A 16,826-nucleotide genomic window follows, 5' to 3' on the forward strand; every position below is an offset into this window, starting at 1 on the left:
ATCTGACAGGACGTAGAGTGGAGTTTGGATAATGACAGATAAAGTGTGACATATTGTCATTTTTAAAGATTAAGAAAATACATTTGACTAATAAAAACACAGCGACTCTCCAATGAATTTGCAATGGAAAAAAACAGTTTTTTTTATGCAAACAGCTCGGCTCTACCTGTGAGGATTGAAAAAAAAAGAAGGAAACATCCTCACAGGAATATCAATGCATGACGAGCCTGCAGAGTGCATCACCCCCGAGCTCAATCCTGCATCTTCAACCAAACATCGATCGACTGCAGCTCTGGTGGTCTTTGAAAAGCATCCGCAGCTGTCCTCCGCAGCATCAGGTTGTTGTTATTGCCCCGCTGGGTTCTGCATGACAAATGGGGGCCTCCGTCATGTCTTGTTTAACATCCCCGATGATTGTGCATCATCTTCTATTACAGGCTGCGAGCCCTGAGTCATCCTCGCAGGGAGAAGAAAGGCTGTCGAACATTCCTAACAAATGAGAGCCTGCGCTCAAACACATGCCAGCGTGTAATTCCTCAAGCAGCGGTGGTCTCTTCTCTAATTTAACCCCCACCGGACCCCGCTAACCTCCCCCTTTTTCTCTGGATTTAAGGTTGGATACGGGGACGTGAATACGAGGTATTTCAGCCTGCTAAACGCTATGAGCTGGTTGGCTTGGGGCCAAATCCCCATGGTAACCCGGAGCAGCCTCCTTCCTGTGCTGGACTGAATAAGCTCCCTCTGCTCTGCATGCAGGAGGGAGGTGAAGGAGACGGAGGAGACTACATGAGTTAGGGTTGCATCGTCATGGAGTCTTACACACATCTGATTAACGTCCCTAAATCACACACAGCAGTTTGATGCTCTACACTAAGAAAGGGTGAGGTTTAAAAATGTTCAAAAGAAAGTGAATCTTTTGGATACCACGAGTTTGAAGACGATACAATCTCATCGTTTAATGATCGACAAGTACATGAACTTTATAAAATAACAGATCTTCAATCATCTTTATTTGATCTAATGCTGCCGCTTCAGGACAGAAATGTTGTGAAATGAGTATACCTGCAATGTCTGTTCATTTAAAACAGGAAATTGCTCTATAGATGGATATAAGGCTTCAAAGAAGCAGTAGATATCATTTCACCTTCACATGAATCGTATCAAAGTTTAAAAATCTGGTATTGCAACAACCCTACTTGTGACATCAACGAGGACACAGAAAGCGAAACAGAAAAATGGGTTTTTATGACTTTTGTTGTGGTTGCATCAAAACAGCTAAAGATATCGTTTGATTTTGAACAGAAACATAAATCAAATTTGGAAATCGTACGTACAGGACACAGGGGAACTGAGGACCAAAGCACAAGCCGCCAGCTCTTCTGAAGTGCACCAGAGTAGCAGAGTCCTGATCCATGTGTGCGGCTCATTATGCTGTAACATTATAATGATGTAGCTACAAAGTCTCACACTAACTCTTCATGCTCAGAAGGTCACCATGAGCCCTGAAAGTCACCGGCAGGATGCAACAATACCTCACGTTACAGCAAAAAAACCGATACAAGTGAGCACGATTTAAATCCATTAAACAAAAACATAGAGTGCAGTACTCTTTGTTGACCAGCGGAGGGCGATAACCAACCTATGGATGCCGCTGTAAATGACACAACTTGTACTAGGTGACACGTAGTAAAGAATTTAGAATCTTCTCAAAGTTAGTGGTAGTGGTCTACGACAGAGGCCTACGCAGTCGTCTACATACTTGTGCGTTGGCGTTTCTGCGTAGCTCTGCGATACCCCGCCTAACAAGCGCTAGTTGGTAACATGAAGTCTTTGCTAGTGATATCCTCAATTTCTGGTTCTGGAGTTCCAGATGATAAAAAGCGTTCTTCCTACAATGGTGGCAATATGTTGTCAATGCAGGAACTACGACACTAGCCAGCTGACCAATCACAGGTTAGCCTGTAGTCTGCGTCTTCACACACACTAGCACGTTTCAGACTGTCGTTTCAAGCTGCGATATTTACGCCCATGTGATGTTTCACCTTCAATCTGAATGTTGCGGAGGTGTAATGGGGGGGGGGGGGGCTTACAGAGGCGTTACAGAGGAGAGAGGGGATCAGCAGAACCAGCGGGGGAGAACAGCGCTGTGTGTGTGTGTGTGTGTGTGTGTGTGTGCATGTCTGACTGTGTGTGTGTGTGTATGTGGAGCTCCCGCTGTGCTTCAACAATGCAGAAATGTGAACTCACAGAATGGATCACCTATTGCAACCGTCGCAGAATCAATATGATCATACAAAGACGTGATGAATAGGTCTATAGTTTTATCTTTTAAGAGGTGTGCAGGTCACTCTTCTGCATAGACACAGGACTACGTGAAGCTACTGAGGTCTACAGAAGTATTTCAGGCTCTGTCTTGATAAAACCAACAAGGAAAGGGATGTTGAATAAATCCCGATCAGAGTATCGTGATGATAGGTATCCAAACCGTATAGTTTGTCCCTGATTGGACAGACAGCCTTTTTGAAACATCACCTGATTGGAGCTTTTTGGGTGAATCTGCTGAGCTCTTTCATTGGATTTCTCGGGAAAAAAAACCAACCAAACCAAAAAAAGACTTCAATCCGCTCCTCGGATCAATAACCGATCATTATATGTTGCAAACTAAAGTTCACTGTTTGTCTTTATGTTTAAAAAGCTCTTTAACTTGCACCAAGCCTGTAAGAAACGCTGCAGAAATTTAACTTTTTTCTGTTCGGACGTGTGCGTGTTTGCATCTCAGTCAACACCAATCAGAGGTCATTTATTCTTCACAGTTCAAGTCCCCAACATTCATTCTGATGACTCATCTACAGGTAGAGATGGACCCACAGCTCCACATTCACTCTCTCTCTCTCTCTTACCTTTCACTTGGCTCTCGTAGTCCGCGATGATTTCTTTATCCTTTTTAAACCTCGGTGAGGACATTTTCTGCCTCTTCGTGTCCCACTCTTGTTGTAAACTTCTTTTTTTTTTTTGTTAGTCGTCAACAAGCGGATCCTACAGCAGCCGACGCATCCCGCACAGGACGAGGGGGAAATCACCGCGAGAGGACGGAGAAGAAACGCGAGACTAAATGACACTTTGGTTATAACTCTGCACACACGCAAAAAAAAAAAAAAAGCAAAAAAAGAAAAGGTTTACTTCTTCATTGTTCCTCTTCTTTCTGTTTGGAGAGCCAATGCGCAATCCTGCTCCAACACACGGATCCGCTCAGTATGAGAGCAAGCGGCGCGGAGCAACAGCAGAAAGAAAAAAAAACACACAATCACGCAAGTTTTCAGGCTCTCCTTTGCGTGTTTTCACAGCTCTCTGTAAAGTTGTCCCGACAATCCGTCCGAAAAGGCTTCAAAGTCGGCCTGAATGTTGCGCGTGTGCGTGTGTTTTAGTGTTGGTTTTTCCAGTTTGGGAGCCGCACACACACTCACACACTCACACACACTTCCCCCCCTTTGCTCGTTCTCTCCCTCGACGGTTTCTCCCTCCAACTCCCAGCAGGCTCAGAGGCAGACAGGGCAGGCCGACTGCAGCACGCAGCAGCTGGAGCCAGGAGGGAGAAGAGAGAGGGGAGGAGAAGGGAGAAGAGGGGAGGGATCTCCTGCACACTCATCCAGCTAGTGGACACCAGAGGACTGACACCCTGCTCCCGAATCCGAGGGGGTTTTTTATTTGATGTGTTTAGCTGCTGCAAACTAAACTCAAAACAAGTGAGCAAAGGTTTCTGCAGTGGCGATTCTAGAGTCTTGTGGGGCCCTGGGCTAAATATTCACAGGGGCCCCTCCAACCAGCGTTCATCATTATAAATGATCGGGCACAGTAAACATTACTCTAAAGATGGCAAAGAGATCATTTATTTGATCTAGACCAGGTGGAGTCTTTTTGTTATTACATTCTCTAAACAAGCAGCATGCAGTCATGTATGATCGTCTTTACAGATAGACCTGATTCCTCTTCATATTCCTTCGGTGGATTTAATTGACACACTTTGTTTTTTCACAGGAATAACAGATGCAACACTCAGCACTGTCATGTACACTCATAAGGCCTGCAGCTTATACGTTGAAACCAGTGGTGCAGTCAGTCAGGTCCCGTTCTCACAAGATGACTTTGGGTGCTTCTGAGATTAAAGGAGGTGCAGCAGCCACAGTGACCTGCAACAGCAATGACAAATAGTGCAGGTCAATGGTTCTCAACTGGTTTAGCCTCAGGACCCACCACCACCATCTCCTCCATGAGAGCCATGACCCTAAGTTTCTGATATTTTTCAACCAATCAGGTTTATTTCATGAATGATGGTGCAGTTTTGACCTCAGATGTTTAGAAAAACATGTGACAGCACAAATATACAGAGAAAGAAAACGTGTTTAAAAAAGCACTTCATGGACTTTTTGACACCATTTTTTTTTCCAGGAACTCAGTTGAGACCCACTGAGTTGAGAACCACTGGTGTAGGTGTTATGGGTCCCTCGTGGTCCTCTGTGAGCAGAAGGGGTCACAGGATAAACAGACTTTTGAATTTGCACAATCACACTCAGCTTCTGCTGCTCGACTTCAGGGAGTCGAGGATTGTTGTGAAACTAACATAAACCTCAGAAGAGGAGCAGATGTGATCTTTTTAACTGCAGACAGACTTCAGACTGAAACACTGTCATGCCTTTACGTCTCCTCATTCCTGAGCAGTGTTAGAGGTAGATGTGTTACAGAGCAATGCAGGCGTGTACTCAGATTACTTTCTGTTGAAACAGGCTACGTGACACATGGGTTTTTACAATTCAAGTCATCAGTTATGTTGAACATATTCAAATAAGCAATCTTACTTCAAAATGTTTTCCCTGTTCTGGATGTTTCCACACAGAGAGAGAAACCCCTGATGCATGTGCACTTTAAAGACTCCAAAAAATATGATGTTATCTGAGATGTTTCTTAAAGTCCAAAGTTTATATTCTTAATTTTACCAGCTTCAAAAGGTTTTATTTCTTTGCATCTCATCTGAGAGTAACATTAGTGCACTAAATGAAAAGGTCAACATCGCCATCTGCAGGGGAAGAAGAAGAAGGACAGGCAGAGCCACTGACTTCTCTTTACTGCAACAGTCGGCTTTCTTTTATTGCACTTTCTCTAAAAAGGATCCATGCAGCACAGAACAGAAACAAAGAAACAGTTTCGATCAGTAAATCATGCCACAGCAACGACGTTCCTTTTCAAGCTGCTCACCAAACAACACGTCTCTACTCACCATTTAGCCACGAGGCCCTCGATAAAACCGGCGCCGAATGTTTAGTGCATACAAACAGATATAAAACACAGCTGAGTTAATAACACTTTAAAATGCAAAGGCAGTTCATCGTTTCTAAAAGAGCTGCACATTCCACCATTGTAAACATGACGATAATAAATATAGTCCCTTTAAGGACCTCTCACAGCAGCTTCATCACGACAGACATGACCAGCACAGGATTAATACACAGATTCAATCATGTTCATTACACCAGTAGTAAGTCACATTTCTCCACAATCCACAAAATAATTTAAACTACTATGGAACATCGACCCCTGCGTAAAGGTTTGTGAAGCGCCATCACAGTCAGACGCTTTTGAAGAAGGTCTCCTCGATGACCTCGGTGAACCTCTCCTTCATCTGCTGACGGAAACCTGCGTACCACTCGAGCAGCCTCCTCCTCCTGTCCACCCTCTGCTCCTGGCTCATCCCTCGCTCCCGCTCCAAGATGGCCGGCAGCTCCTTCCAGTCACTGATGAAGACGAAGGGTGCCCCGGCGGCTTTGAGCAGACGCAGAGGGGAGCTGGGACCGGCCGCACACGTCCCGGGCGTCAGGACGTCCTCCACCACGGGCACGGAGCCGTACGAGCACGCCTCGTAGATACGGTAGCACTCTGTGTTGATCCCGACCGGGCACAGGGTGAGCTCGCTCTGCGCCAACGCTGTTTGATAACTCCTCAGACTGTCGGCCGTCTCCTGAGGGAGCCACCTGAAATAAAAGGACGAGGAAAGAACGCTTAAAATACAGTTTATGCTGCTGTGATAAATATGCAGAGCCGTTCCAATGGGAATATTCCTCTTATTGCTTTCTCACCTTTTCTGCACTGATGACTGATAGTTCAAACGTTGTTAAAATTCAACATTTAAAATGATAAGACACTAATGTTGTAGTACTTGAGATCGGTCTTGATCTCCAGACCACTTTTCTCAGGTCACACACACACACACACACACACACACACACACACACACACACACACACACACACACACACACACACACACACACACACACACACACACACACACACACACACACACACACACACACACACACACACACACACACACACACACACACACACACACACTGTTGAGCCCACACTGTTAGACCCCACGTGGGCCAAGTCTGCTCTGATTGGTCTGCCGATCCGCTCTGTCGTTATTGGTCAGTTGCTCAGCACGCGTCTTGGAAATTTCAACATGAGCTGCAGGGCTTGCCACAACGAGCCAATGGGCTTAGATCAGTGATCTCACACTGACAATGACGCCGCACTGACAATTTTTTATCGAGGGGGGCTAGAACCGAGAGTTACATGCAGCTAATGCTACAGCTAACAGGAGGACGTAGGAGAAGCCGCGTTTCTGCAGACTTTGAATTTTTGCACATAGATGTGCCTAAACATGCACAGGACACTTGGAAAACACACTAAAGAGCATATAAAACCAGAAAAAGCTGAATATGGGACCTTTAATTTTGCAGTCAGAGAAACTCACAAAAGCATTTGCCTCTTGTATTTCAATCCTAAACGATGACTTGACAACATATCGCTGACTTACTTCTCCCTGGCTGTGGTGATGCATTCTTTCTCCAGACCCGATTGTTTCAGCACCGTCATGAGAGTTTCCCTGGACGAGTTTTTGTAAACAGTTCCTAGAAAGTTACAGAGGTATGGTCTGTTGGAGGTGATCAGCTGAGTGTTAGGCCTGATCATCGGGAACTGTCTGTACCTGCACAGAGAGAGGAACAACAGAGCAGCGTGTTTGACATGTTTATACATTTCAAAAAGGTGACATGCACAGTTTGACATACTGATATTGAATACATACGTGGCGACACCGAGAGGCCACTGGAAGACGTCCTTGTCGTTGATCCAGGGGCTGTCGTACACCACAAACAGCAGCTCCACAAATCCACCGTTCCGCTTTAAGTAGGGGCCGATCCAGCCGTTGTTGCAGTGCTCGTTACCCAGCAGGACCACGGCCACATGTGCCACTGTGTGGGACTGCACCAGAGCCTGGACATGCTCCAACCAGCGTGTGGAGTACGACACCTTCTGCTGCTCGCGGCCGTTCAGAACCACAACCAGGCTGTTCATATCTAGAGGGACGTGGCCCTGGACGACAGCAGGACCTGTGTAGAAACTGAACATCGAGGGGCAAAGAGTCAATCTGATGGTTCTGTATGATTTAGTGGTTATTTTATGACGTGCTGAGTCCTAAAAGCGGACCATAAACCTGAGATTTTTATTCAGTATCAGACATTTGATTTGTTACCTGAAGTCGATCTTTCCTGCCTGCAGCTCTCCCTCTCTCCATTGTGCCACCTTGTCAGTGGGGTTGAGGGGTCCCTCTAGAATATGTTCCCAAAGGTAAAGCCCTGAGGAGAGAGAGAGCGCTCAATGCCACGGTAAAAATGTCACCATGTGCAGGGCAATCATGTTGTACCATTGACTGGCTTTAGGATCGGCGCATAAACCAGTGATATGTAGTTAACATCCATATCTACAAAGTGGACTCTCCAGGTGTTTATATTAGACATTATTACCCAGCGTCATTAACTAAATGACTGAGGAAACATCAACTCAGTAGAAAAGGGAAAATCTTTTGGATGAAAACAACTTTGAATGATAAAGTGAACTTTGAAGTTTTCTAACATCACAGCTGTTTTCCTCTCTCCAAAAGAAAAGAGGGGAATGTGTTTGCCTTAAAAAGAACAAAAATGATTTTTATTTCTCCTTCAAAATGTTGCTCTTTAAATACAGACATCCTCCTTGACATCACCAAAGGTGTTTGCAGCAGATGAATCTTGTGTCGTGAATCTATGACTGACCTACGGCTGCTTTCCCCCAGATTTGGACCTTGAATCTTTTCGGTTTGTTCTTGTCGACTCGGCTCAGGTGTTGCTTGAAGGCCTCTCGCTTCTTGTTCAAAGCCGAGTTGTACTCCACCTGCTCGTCCTCCCACGGATTCCAATCGTCGGCTAAAAACGGAGCAGCACCGCCATCTCTGACCCCACCTGCAGCACGAAACACAAAATATACAGCTTTATTATATATTCATACAACATTTATCTTTAAACTGTCTTATTATATATTTATATAGCATATATCTTTATAGTGAAAACTGTAATATATATTTATATAACAAATATCTGAATTTAAACTGTCTTATTATATATTTATATAACATATATATATGAATATAAACGATGGGGCGCTGGTGGCGCAGTGGTTAGTACCCCCTCTTTCCCACGTGTCATTCCCCACTCTCTCTCTCTCCCTGATTTCCTACTCTATCCACTGTCCTATCTCTCCATTAAAGGCACAAAAAGCCCAAAAATAAATCTTTTAAAAAAAGAAAGAATATAAACGGTTACTTTAAATATTCATATAACACGTATCTGAATATAAACTATTTTGTTATATATTTAAATATATCTAAATATAAACTATTTTATTATATATTTAGATATATCTGAATATAAACTATTTTATTATATATTTAGATAACATATATCTGAATAAAAACTATTTTATCATATATTTAGATAACATATATCTGAATATAAACTATTTTATTATATATTTAAATATATCTAAATATTAACTATTTTATTATATATTTAAATATATCTGAATAAAATATTAGCGACATTCTAGCTGCAGGTTATACCGGTGACAGACGGTTTTCTACGTGAGGCTCGGTTGTGTTACGGTGAATTACCGGACGGTGCTCCTGTCTCCTTCTTCACCACCCTGTGCACGCGGGAGATCACCTTGGTGCTGAAGAAAACATTGTACGCAGCGTAGAGTGAAAACGCAACGTACGCAAAAATAATCAGAAGGAATAGTTTCCTCTTCGGTATTTTCATGTTTGATGTAAATCGTCTCTCTCTCTCTGTCAGGTTACCATTGTGTAGCTCGGCTCCATCTTTGGTGGGAGGACCCTTGTTTACATCACGAGGACCCCCGGAAGCAGCTGACTAGAAAACTGCCTGAACGAAATTAGTCCTTATTGAAATTATTAGCCGTCCAACAGTTTGACAGTTTAAAGTTGTTCATGTTGACTATCCCTCCCAAACCACGCTCAAGTGATTATTATTATTCTTTTAGAGTTTTATGGCGTTTGGCATCCTTAAATGTTGCATTGCCGCCACCTACTGTATTTTATTATGAACTGCGCATACTCAATGTCTATAGTGGGTCCTATAATCCCGTTGTGTTACAGCAATCATTCAAACAACGGACGTTTTTCCCTTATTGTTTCTTGACTTAATTTATTTGAATTTCTGTTCTTTTTCCTTTTGTTTTTGTTTCTATAGACTGGAGTCTTCATTTTCAACATCCTCTCCTCCCACACCTTTCTTCTTCCGTGGTCCCTCCAAACAGGCTGGTGGCAGTAATGCATCAAAACGTTTTTACTAACCACCAGAAACACAAAGAAGACCTGAAGGCGGAACCTTGTATCGGCGGAACATTGTATCGGCGGAGCGGGTTTCTGGTAACACCGATCAGACCGTAACACCCAAAATTTAGTGAACGACGCAAGGTCGTCCGCCGTGGAGTGGAGGATTCACATTTCGGGCAGAGATGATGTCCATAGCCGCTCGTCCCGGGGCTTTGTCCCCGTACCTGCAGGCCACCAAACTCTCCGTGAAGAGCCTGCTGTCCGGCGGAGCGAAGCAGCTGCTGCCCGCTGCTGGTAAGGACAAAGTCGGTCTCTAGTCAGGGTGGGACGCGACGGCTCACCTATGATACGTAAACATGCGAAGTGTCTCCTGACTTCATAATATGTTCATTTTTTAAAGCATAGAGGTGTTTTAGCTTTCGGAAGTTTCTGAAATGTGATTACACTCGATGTAAACAACTGTGAAGGTACGGTATGTAACCATGACAATACAGGTGACATGTCAATAAAGGTCATGGAAAACTTTTATTTTGGTAATAGTGCGGAAATAAATTGTGAAACAGAGGTAGTCCTCGTGTTAACTTACAGAAGCAGATATGCTTTATTGATTAATAATATAAATGCAATGTTACACTCTGTTGTTGAACATCCTACACACACACACACACACACACACACACACACACAGAGGCTGAAATACACAAACAGGATCCTGTGGTCATGCAGTAATGGAGAGATGTCAGAGTGAGGGGTGCTCCTGAGCTGGTGGGGGTGTGGGGGTTCTGTGCCTTGCTCAAGGGCATCTCGGCAGTGCTCAGGAAGTAAACCGGCACCCCTCCAGCTACCAGACCAATTTTCAGACTTTGTCAGCACCAGGACTTGAACTGGCAACCCTCTGGTTCCCAACGCAGGTCCCCACAGACTGAGCTCCTGCCGCAGTTATTTGGGCTCCCTTTGTTCTGAAGAGGAACTTCTTTAATGATGTACCCTCTCTGCAGAGCTCTGGCACTGCTATATGCCCCTAGCTTAGCCTGTTTATTTGTTGGAGAAGAAGAAATACTGTCTGGACCATGAAAACCCTTTCTCCCTTTTATTATTTCTTGGAAGCGATATATTGATGATGTGTTTTTACCTTGTAAAGGACCTGTACCCACTTGATTAGAGTTTTTGCAGTTTTTAAAGGGGGTCTAATTGGTCAATTACGTTGATCTTCACACTACAAGTGTTGCTGGAGTGTTTTTTTGACCTCTTACTCTCTTCATGCTCCTTGGTAGTTGGGGAAGTTGTGCCACAACATCTCTCTGCTTCTTCATCGTTGTGTTCTGAACTCGAGCTGTCGAGCAATGATTTCATGTTGAATCTCTTTGTCCATCTGCTGCTTTTCTCTTTTAAAACTTCAACCTTTGTCTCATTTCCAGCTCCTGGAGCGGTCCGGCTCGCCCACACAGACATCAAGATCCCCGACTTCAACGACTACCGCCGCCCTGAGGTCACAGACCCCAACAAGTCGTCCCAGGACAGCAGTGAGTCGAGAAGAACGTTCTCTTACCTTGTCACCGGAGCGTCCACCGTGGTCACCGTCTATGCAGCCAAGACGGTGGTCACCCAGTTTGTCTCCTCTATGAGCGCATCTGCAGATGTCCTGGCCTTGTCCAAGATCGAGATCAAGCTCGGCGACATCCCCGAGGGCAAAAACATGACCTTCAAGTGGAGAGGGAAGCCCCTGTTTGTCCGTCACCGCACGGAGAAGGAAATCGCCACGGAGGAGGCGGTGAACCTCTCGGAGCTGCGCGACCCTCAGCATGACAAGGATAGAGTTCTGAACTCCAGCTGGATCATCGTGCTGGGCGTGTGCACCCACCTGGGCTGTGTGCCCATCGCCAACGCCGGAGACTACGGAGGATACTACTGCCCCTGCCACGGCTCCCACTACGACGCTTCTGGAAGAATAAGAAAGGGACCAGCTCCGCTCAACCTGGAGGTCCCGTTCTACGAGTTCCCTGATGAGGAGACCGTCATCGTGGGATAAACTCTGCCTCACTTCCTCTCTGTACAATGTATTTTTAGATGGCTCTCTGTTCGAGTTGGGGACGGTGTATCATGTATTTACAAATAAAAATATATATCCAACTCTATCACTGAGTTATTGTGTCTTTACACTAAATGCACAGTATGTCAATTTCACCACCAGGGGGCGCTCTATCAAAACTATAACACAAGATGACGTCGAGGCTGGCAAGGAATCATCTCTACCCCTACCACGATGAAAATGAACTCAGAATTAGCCGTATTCATGACGACCGGGTGAAACCGACCTGAGGAAGAGAATGTTTACAGACGAGCTAATGTAGCGCTCTCTCTCTCCCACTTCTGACTCTATCCACCGTCCTGTCTCAGAATGGAGGTATAAAAAGCCCCAAAATAAACCTCTAAATCTGCTTGATGAGTTGATTTATTTTGGGTTTTTTTTATGCCTCCATTCTGAGACAGGACGGTGGATAGAGTCAGAAATCAGGGAGAGAGAGAGAGTGAGAGAGTGTGGGGAACGACAGATGGGAAAGGTGCCACAGGTCGGACCCGAACCAGAGTCGTCCACCCAGAGGACCACAGCTTCCATTTATGGGGCGCGTGCACTAGTGTTGGAGTCAAAACCACAGTAACTAAGAGCAAGAGATACCCAAGACCAGAGTGCTCCGAGACCACGACAAGACCAAGACTATAAATAGACTACAAATCATCCTCTAACCACTCGGCTACCGGCGCCTTTCTTGATGAGTATCCAATGTTTAATCTTTGCCACGGTCTTCTTTTGGTTATTTTCTTCTTCAATGTAAGAACTGAAATCAAATCAATGGTGAAATACAAACACTTCATTTTAATGGATGAAATCCTTCACAGCAATAAAGAGTTTCTCTCAGTGACAGCTTTGTATTAAACACAGACGCTGGTATATTCCTCCTCTTCTTAACCTTTTATATGTATTAGATATTTGTACAGTTTGCTCTCCTCCAGTGTCTAACCTCTTTATATCTAAACACTGAACTTTACTGTCGGGGGAACTTTAAAGTCAGACATGATTACCAGCCCCTATAAAGCGTAATAAATAATCCATTTCAATAAATAATTGCACTTCCGAGAATAAATTCAGCGGGACCCGTATTCAGATCCTCAGAGAGCTCCTAACTTAGCATAAAAAATCACAGCAACTGGATTTTAACCTAGGAGTGATTTAGCAACATTCTCAGAGCGACTCTGAGCGAGGAAGAGACAGAAACTCTTATCTTAGTGAGGAGGCGGGGTCCACCCCGTTGCTAGGTATGACAACTTTTTTTCAGAAGCTGTGATTGCTTAATCCAAGAAAATGGAGAAAAAAGTCAAACATAGAATCTAGAGTCAGACATTCAGTAATTATGAATCATTTTTGTCTGTTCTGCCCAACTATGATTCAATAATGTTCTTCATGTAGTGTTTGAAGAACATTTCTCTTTTTTCTCCTCAGCCTGTTAAAAAGTCCTCCTCACTAGCTCTCTTAAGGGCTAAGACGTTTTGTGGATAACTTTCATTTGTACCAGGATCTAGTCTGAACTTTCAGGGGAAATTCTTAGACTTCTTAGAATTGTGTCACTAGGAGCAGCTCTTAGTACTTCGGAGGCTTCGTCTTTAAGTATTTTTCACAATATGGAGGATACATTATTAACCAGTGTTTCCAGTAGGTGTGTGTGCAAGTTAACATCCTGTGTTTTTCACATTCGATCAAAGTCTCTCCAGCTCCAGAGTCAGTCCACGTCCCCCTGAAGCAGGTCATTAGTCCATATAGTGCACGTTGGCCTGCAGCTCCTTGGTGATGTAGCCGAGCAGGGCGCCGGTGAGCTGCTGCTTCAGGGTGGCGTTTCCCATCACCAACGCCGTGAGCTGAGCCAAATCCGTCCACTGAATGTCTCCCAGGACGACCACGAGGTCGTCGTAGAGCTTCTGCTGCTGCTGAGGACTGAGCTCCATGATGATCTGAGGCAGAGGTTTGAACTGTCCACTGGTCAGCCAGCAGCCCAGCAGGCCTCCGACAGCGCCTCCTGCAGGGCAACAGGGGGGGTCACACGTGTGGAATTTAACTACTGTATTGATATGTCATATATGTACTTACATATATATATACATGACAATGAAAGTGTATGTTGTTGGACTGTGATGACTCATACGGTAAACATGGCGCCTTTTTTATTGAGGAAGACAATGAGGAAGGCTCCGGCACACTGTCTCGCTTTGTGCTGACATATTTATTTGATCCTACAACGTTTCGGTTTTAACAGACATTCATCGAGTATGTTGGCAGCAAGCAAACATTTACACATATATATACAACCAAAGAGACGGCCTTAGTTTTTAATCAGCCAATCAGAGAGCCGCTGAGAGTAAAGAACACCTGGGAAAGATAAGATAATACTTTATTGATCCCCAGAGGGGAAATTCGAGAAGAGTTCAAAGATCAGGCATTTACGTAAGAACCAGAACCTGCCTGTGTGTCTGTCTGTCTGTCTGTCTGTCTGTCTGTCTGTGTGTGTCTGTCTGTCTGTCTGTCTGTATCTGTCTGTCTGTCTGTATCTGTCTGTCTGTCTGTCTGTCTGTTTAAAAACACTCTGAAGGTTAAACAGATTTGGTGTACTCGAGTAAATGTAGTAAATTAGTAGTAAATAACTGTTGGATTATTTCTCCTACTTACCGACTGCTATACCGAGAGGCCCCCCGACCAGCCCTCCAGCGAAGGCCAGCCCCCCCGCCGCCGCTGCCCCCTTCCCTGAGCCTTTCACTGTGGTCTGGATCTGCTGATTGGCTGATAACTCGCAACACAGCTTCATGACATCATCGATGCGCTGACACATGCTGTGGATCACATTCACAAATGTTAAGAGCCGTGACAGCAGGTCTATGAGGACAAAGATGTTACAGCATTGCCACATCATGTCAGGGTCAGGGGTCAGAGGTCAGGGGTCAGAGGTCAGGAGTCAGAGGTCAGGGTTACCATGACATTTCATATTGGAATAAACTCGTGCATCATGATGTGGCATTCAAGAAGGCTCGGCTGATACCTGATCAATATTTGATCACTGATAAAAAATTCATCCATAAATTTACAGCAGCTAAAAAAAAAAACACGTTGATGTTTAAGATAAGACTGATTCTATATTTCAATGTAGTGAGCATTAGCCAGTGTGTATGACAATGAACCCTCCTCTAATTTAAACAGATCCAGGACCAACATACCTCAATCACAGTAATTAAAACTAGAGATGGGACTGATCTGATCTGATATCGGAGTGACTGATGAAGAAAGATGGTTGGTGACTTTAAACATCCTCAGCTCGTACAGTCTCTCTCTAAAGACGTTCAGACTGAACTGTAAGAAGTGTCCACAAATCGTTTCCATGACGACGTTCACACGAGATGGAACAGCTCTTTCTATGTGACGAAAAGTTAAATTCTTACACTTCGGTTTAAAAGATTTAATTTGAAAAACCTGACAGCTGTTGCTGCTTCCTGTTTGTTTGAGAAGCATAAAGTCAATACAATGTGAGGTTTACTACGGCTTTGCCTTACAGGTAATAACAACAACAACAAAAACATTACAAGTTATGATGTAAAAATATCGGTATCAGTATATATGTATCGGAATCGGATCGGAATTTTAAAAAGTGGATCGGTGCATCTCTAATTAAAACAGTACGCAGAAAAACACACTTCTGTTTAAATGAAATACCTTAATATTTATTTCCAGCTGTGAATATTTAGTCATGTTCCTGATCTTTTAAGATATCGTCTCTTTTGACTGATGATTTTGTAAACACTGTCTGTTGTGTGAATTAGAAAACTATTTAAATATAGGCTACATTATAATAAATATCTGCTGAGAATAATTATTAATTAAACTAAAATCAAAGAAGACACTGAGATGAAGTCCAACACTGAGAGGAGGAAACATTGATCTGGATAAACACTGACAGGTTAACAGCTGCAGCCTTTATTCTAACAGTAGGTTATCATAATAAGTGTGATTGCATCAGTGAGCATCATGACACAGAGGAGGTACATACAGACCCTCCCTTTAAATGATTATTCCTCTAAAATAATACAAACCCTGCAGTGAAAACACCGGAAACACCATCAACATACCTTAAAGCGTCATCCAATCCTCATGAATTACTCTGACACTTCTTCAATGTTCTATTGGTGATCTCAAATCTCTGCTCTAGCCGGTTTCAGCTCCTGATTTTATGAGCCTGCATATCATGTCATGACATGACAGTGGCCGCAAAGCATTCTGGGAGCAAGAACAGTGATATGTTCAAGGACATTCTGAAAATTACAAATGTTCTTCTTTATGTGAGTAAAATAACTGAATTATCAAGTTTTGAAAACAAATGTACAATTTCTAGATCAACAAAAAGTAAACCAGCAGAAAATCCATAGGTAAATTAAAAATGAACTATTATAGATTTTTTAAGGTCCAATCAGTAAGATGTGTAGTGAGTGAAATGATAAAGGTATCTTACTATATGATCAGACATTAAGGAAACATGCTATGTTGAAGTGCTGGCTTCTCTGACAACAATGCAGCAGCCAGTATGTCCTCCTTCTAACTTTAGATTCTGCTCCTGAATGATCTGGATTTGTTTTGGACGCCCCTCAGTTTGTCAGATATGAGAGCAGTTATCAGGTCAACAGGTGTTGCAGCGATGGAAGCGTTCAAGAGAAGTGGTTCAGATAGAAGTGATTGTACCCGACCTAAAAAGCCTCTGCATGTTTCTAACAAGCTCCACGAGCAGAAACGTGCTCAAACTAGGATCAATATTGGAGATGCTTTTGAAAAATGGAGAGAGGTTAGAACACAGAAAGGTTTACAGACCCATGCAGAGCTGGATAAACACTGAAGCTTCAGAGTCCACCACATGGCGACCTGTGTGAGCATCGACTCTAGAGAGGAGGGGGCTGGGGGAGACAGCTCTCTATAATGTTTTGAATTTGGACTGCAGTACCCATTTTAAACACTAGGTGTCAGAGTTACATATTTCTCCTTTAAAAGTGACTCCAAATCTTGTAGGATTCAAAAA

At 43.8% G+C, this 16,826-nt stretch overlaps 4 protein-coding genes across 7 annotated transcripts in view; 1 reads left to right on the forward strand and 3 right to left on the reverse strand.

Moving 5' to 3' along the window:
* The window catches only part of srgap1a (SLIT-ROBO Rho GTPase activating protein 1a), a 91,685-nt gene extending 88,109 nt beyond the window's left edge, over positions 1-3,576 (reverse strand). For 2 of the 4 annotated variants that reach the window (XM_061036633.1, XM_061036631.1), the window contains exon 1: positions 2,901-3,576. In XM_061036633.1, the coding sequence (XP_060892616.1) occupies positions 2,901-2,964 (64 nt within the window). In that variant the 5' untranslated portion in view covers positions 2,965-3,576. The remainder of the gene's footprint in view (positions 1-2,900) is intronic. The other 2 variants (XM_061036629.1, XM_061036630.1) reach the window with 2 other exon arrangements.
* A 1,535-nt stretch (positions 3,577-5,111) lies between these two features.
* Positions 5,112-9,369, reverse strand: rxylt1 (ribitol xylosyltransferase 1). The gene is made up of 6 exons (XM_061036635.1): positions 9,040-9,369; positions 8,147-8,332; positions 7,591-7,693; positions 7,144-7,458; positions 6,874-7,044; positions 5,112-6,023 (listed from the first exon to the last, which is right to left on the reverse strand). The coding sequence occupies exons 1-6, from the start codon at positions 9,185-9,187 to the stop codon at positions 5,621-5,623; spliced, it is 1,326 nt and encodes a 441-aa protein (XP_060892618.1). The 5' UTR covers positions 9,188-9,369; the 3' UTR covers positions 5,112-5,620.
* A 438-nt stretch (positions 9,370-9,807) lies between these two features.
* LOC132973267 (cytochrome b-c1 complex subunit Rieske, mitochondrial-like) lies at positions 9,808-11,858 on the forward strand. The gene is made up of 2 exons (XM_061036636.1): positions 9,808-10,017; positions 11,142-11,858. The coding sequence occupies exons 1-2, from the start codon at positions 9,906-9,908 to the stop codon at positions 11,750-11,752; spliced, it is 723 nt and encodes a 240-aa protein (XP_060892619.1). The 5' UTR covers positions 9,808-9,905; the 3' UTR covers positions 11,753-11,858.
* Positions 11,859-12,578: 720 nt separating this feature from the next.
* zgc:112052 (protein C19orf12 homolog) overlaps positions 12,579-16,826 on the reverse strand; it is an 89,709-nt gene continuing 85,461 nt past the window's right edge. Inside the window, exons 2-4 of the mRNA XM_061036647.1 lie at positions 15,889-15,988; positions 14,441-14,601; positions 12,579-13,793 (exon numbers count right to left, since the gene is read on the reverse strand). Of these exons, the coding sequence (XP_060892630.1) occupies positions 13,528-13,793; positions 14,441-14,600 (426 nt within the window). The 5' untranslated portion in view covers position 14,601; positions 15,889-15,988 and the 3' untranslated portion in view covers positions 12,579-13,527. The remainder of the gene's footprint in view (positions 13,794-14,440; positions 14,602-15,888; positions 15,989-16,826) is intronic.

This window comes from Labrus mixtus, chromosome 4 (assembly GCF_963584025.1).
Source record: "Labrus mixtus chromosome 4, fLabMix1.1, whole genome shotgun sequence".
Taxonomy (NCBI): Eukaryota; Metazoa; Chordata; class Actinopteri; order Labriformes; family Labridae; genus Labrus; species Labrus mixtus.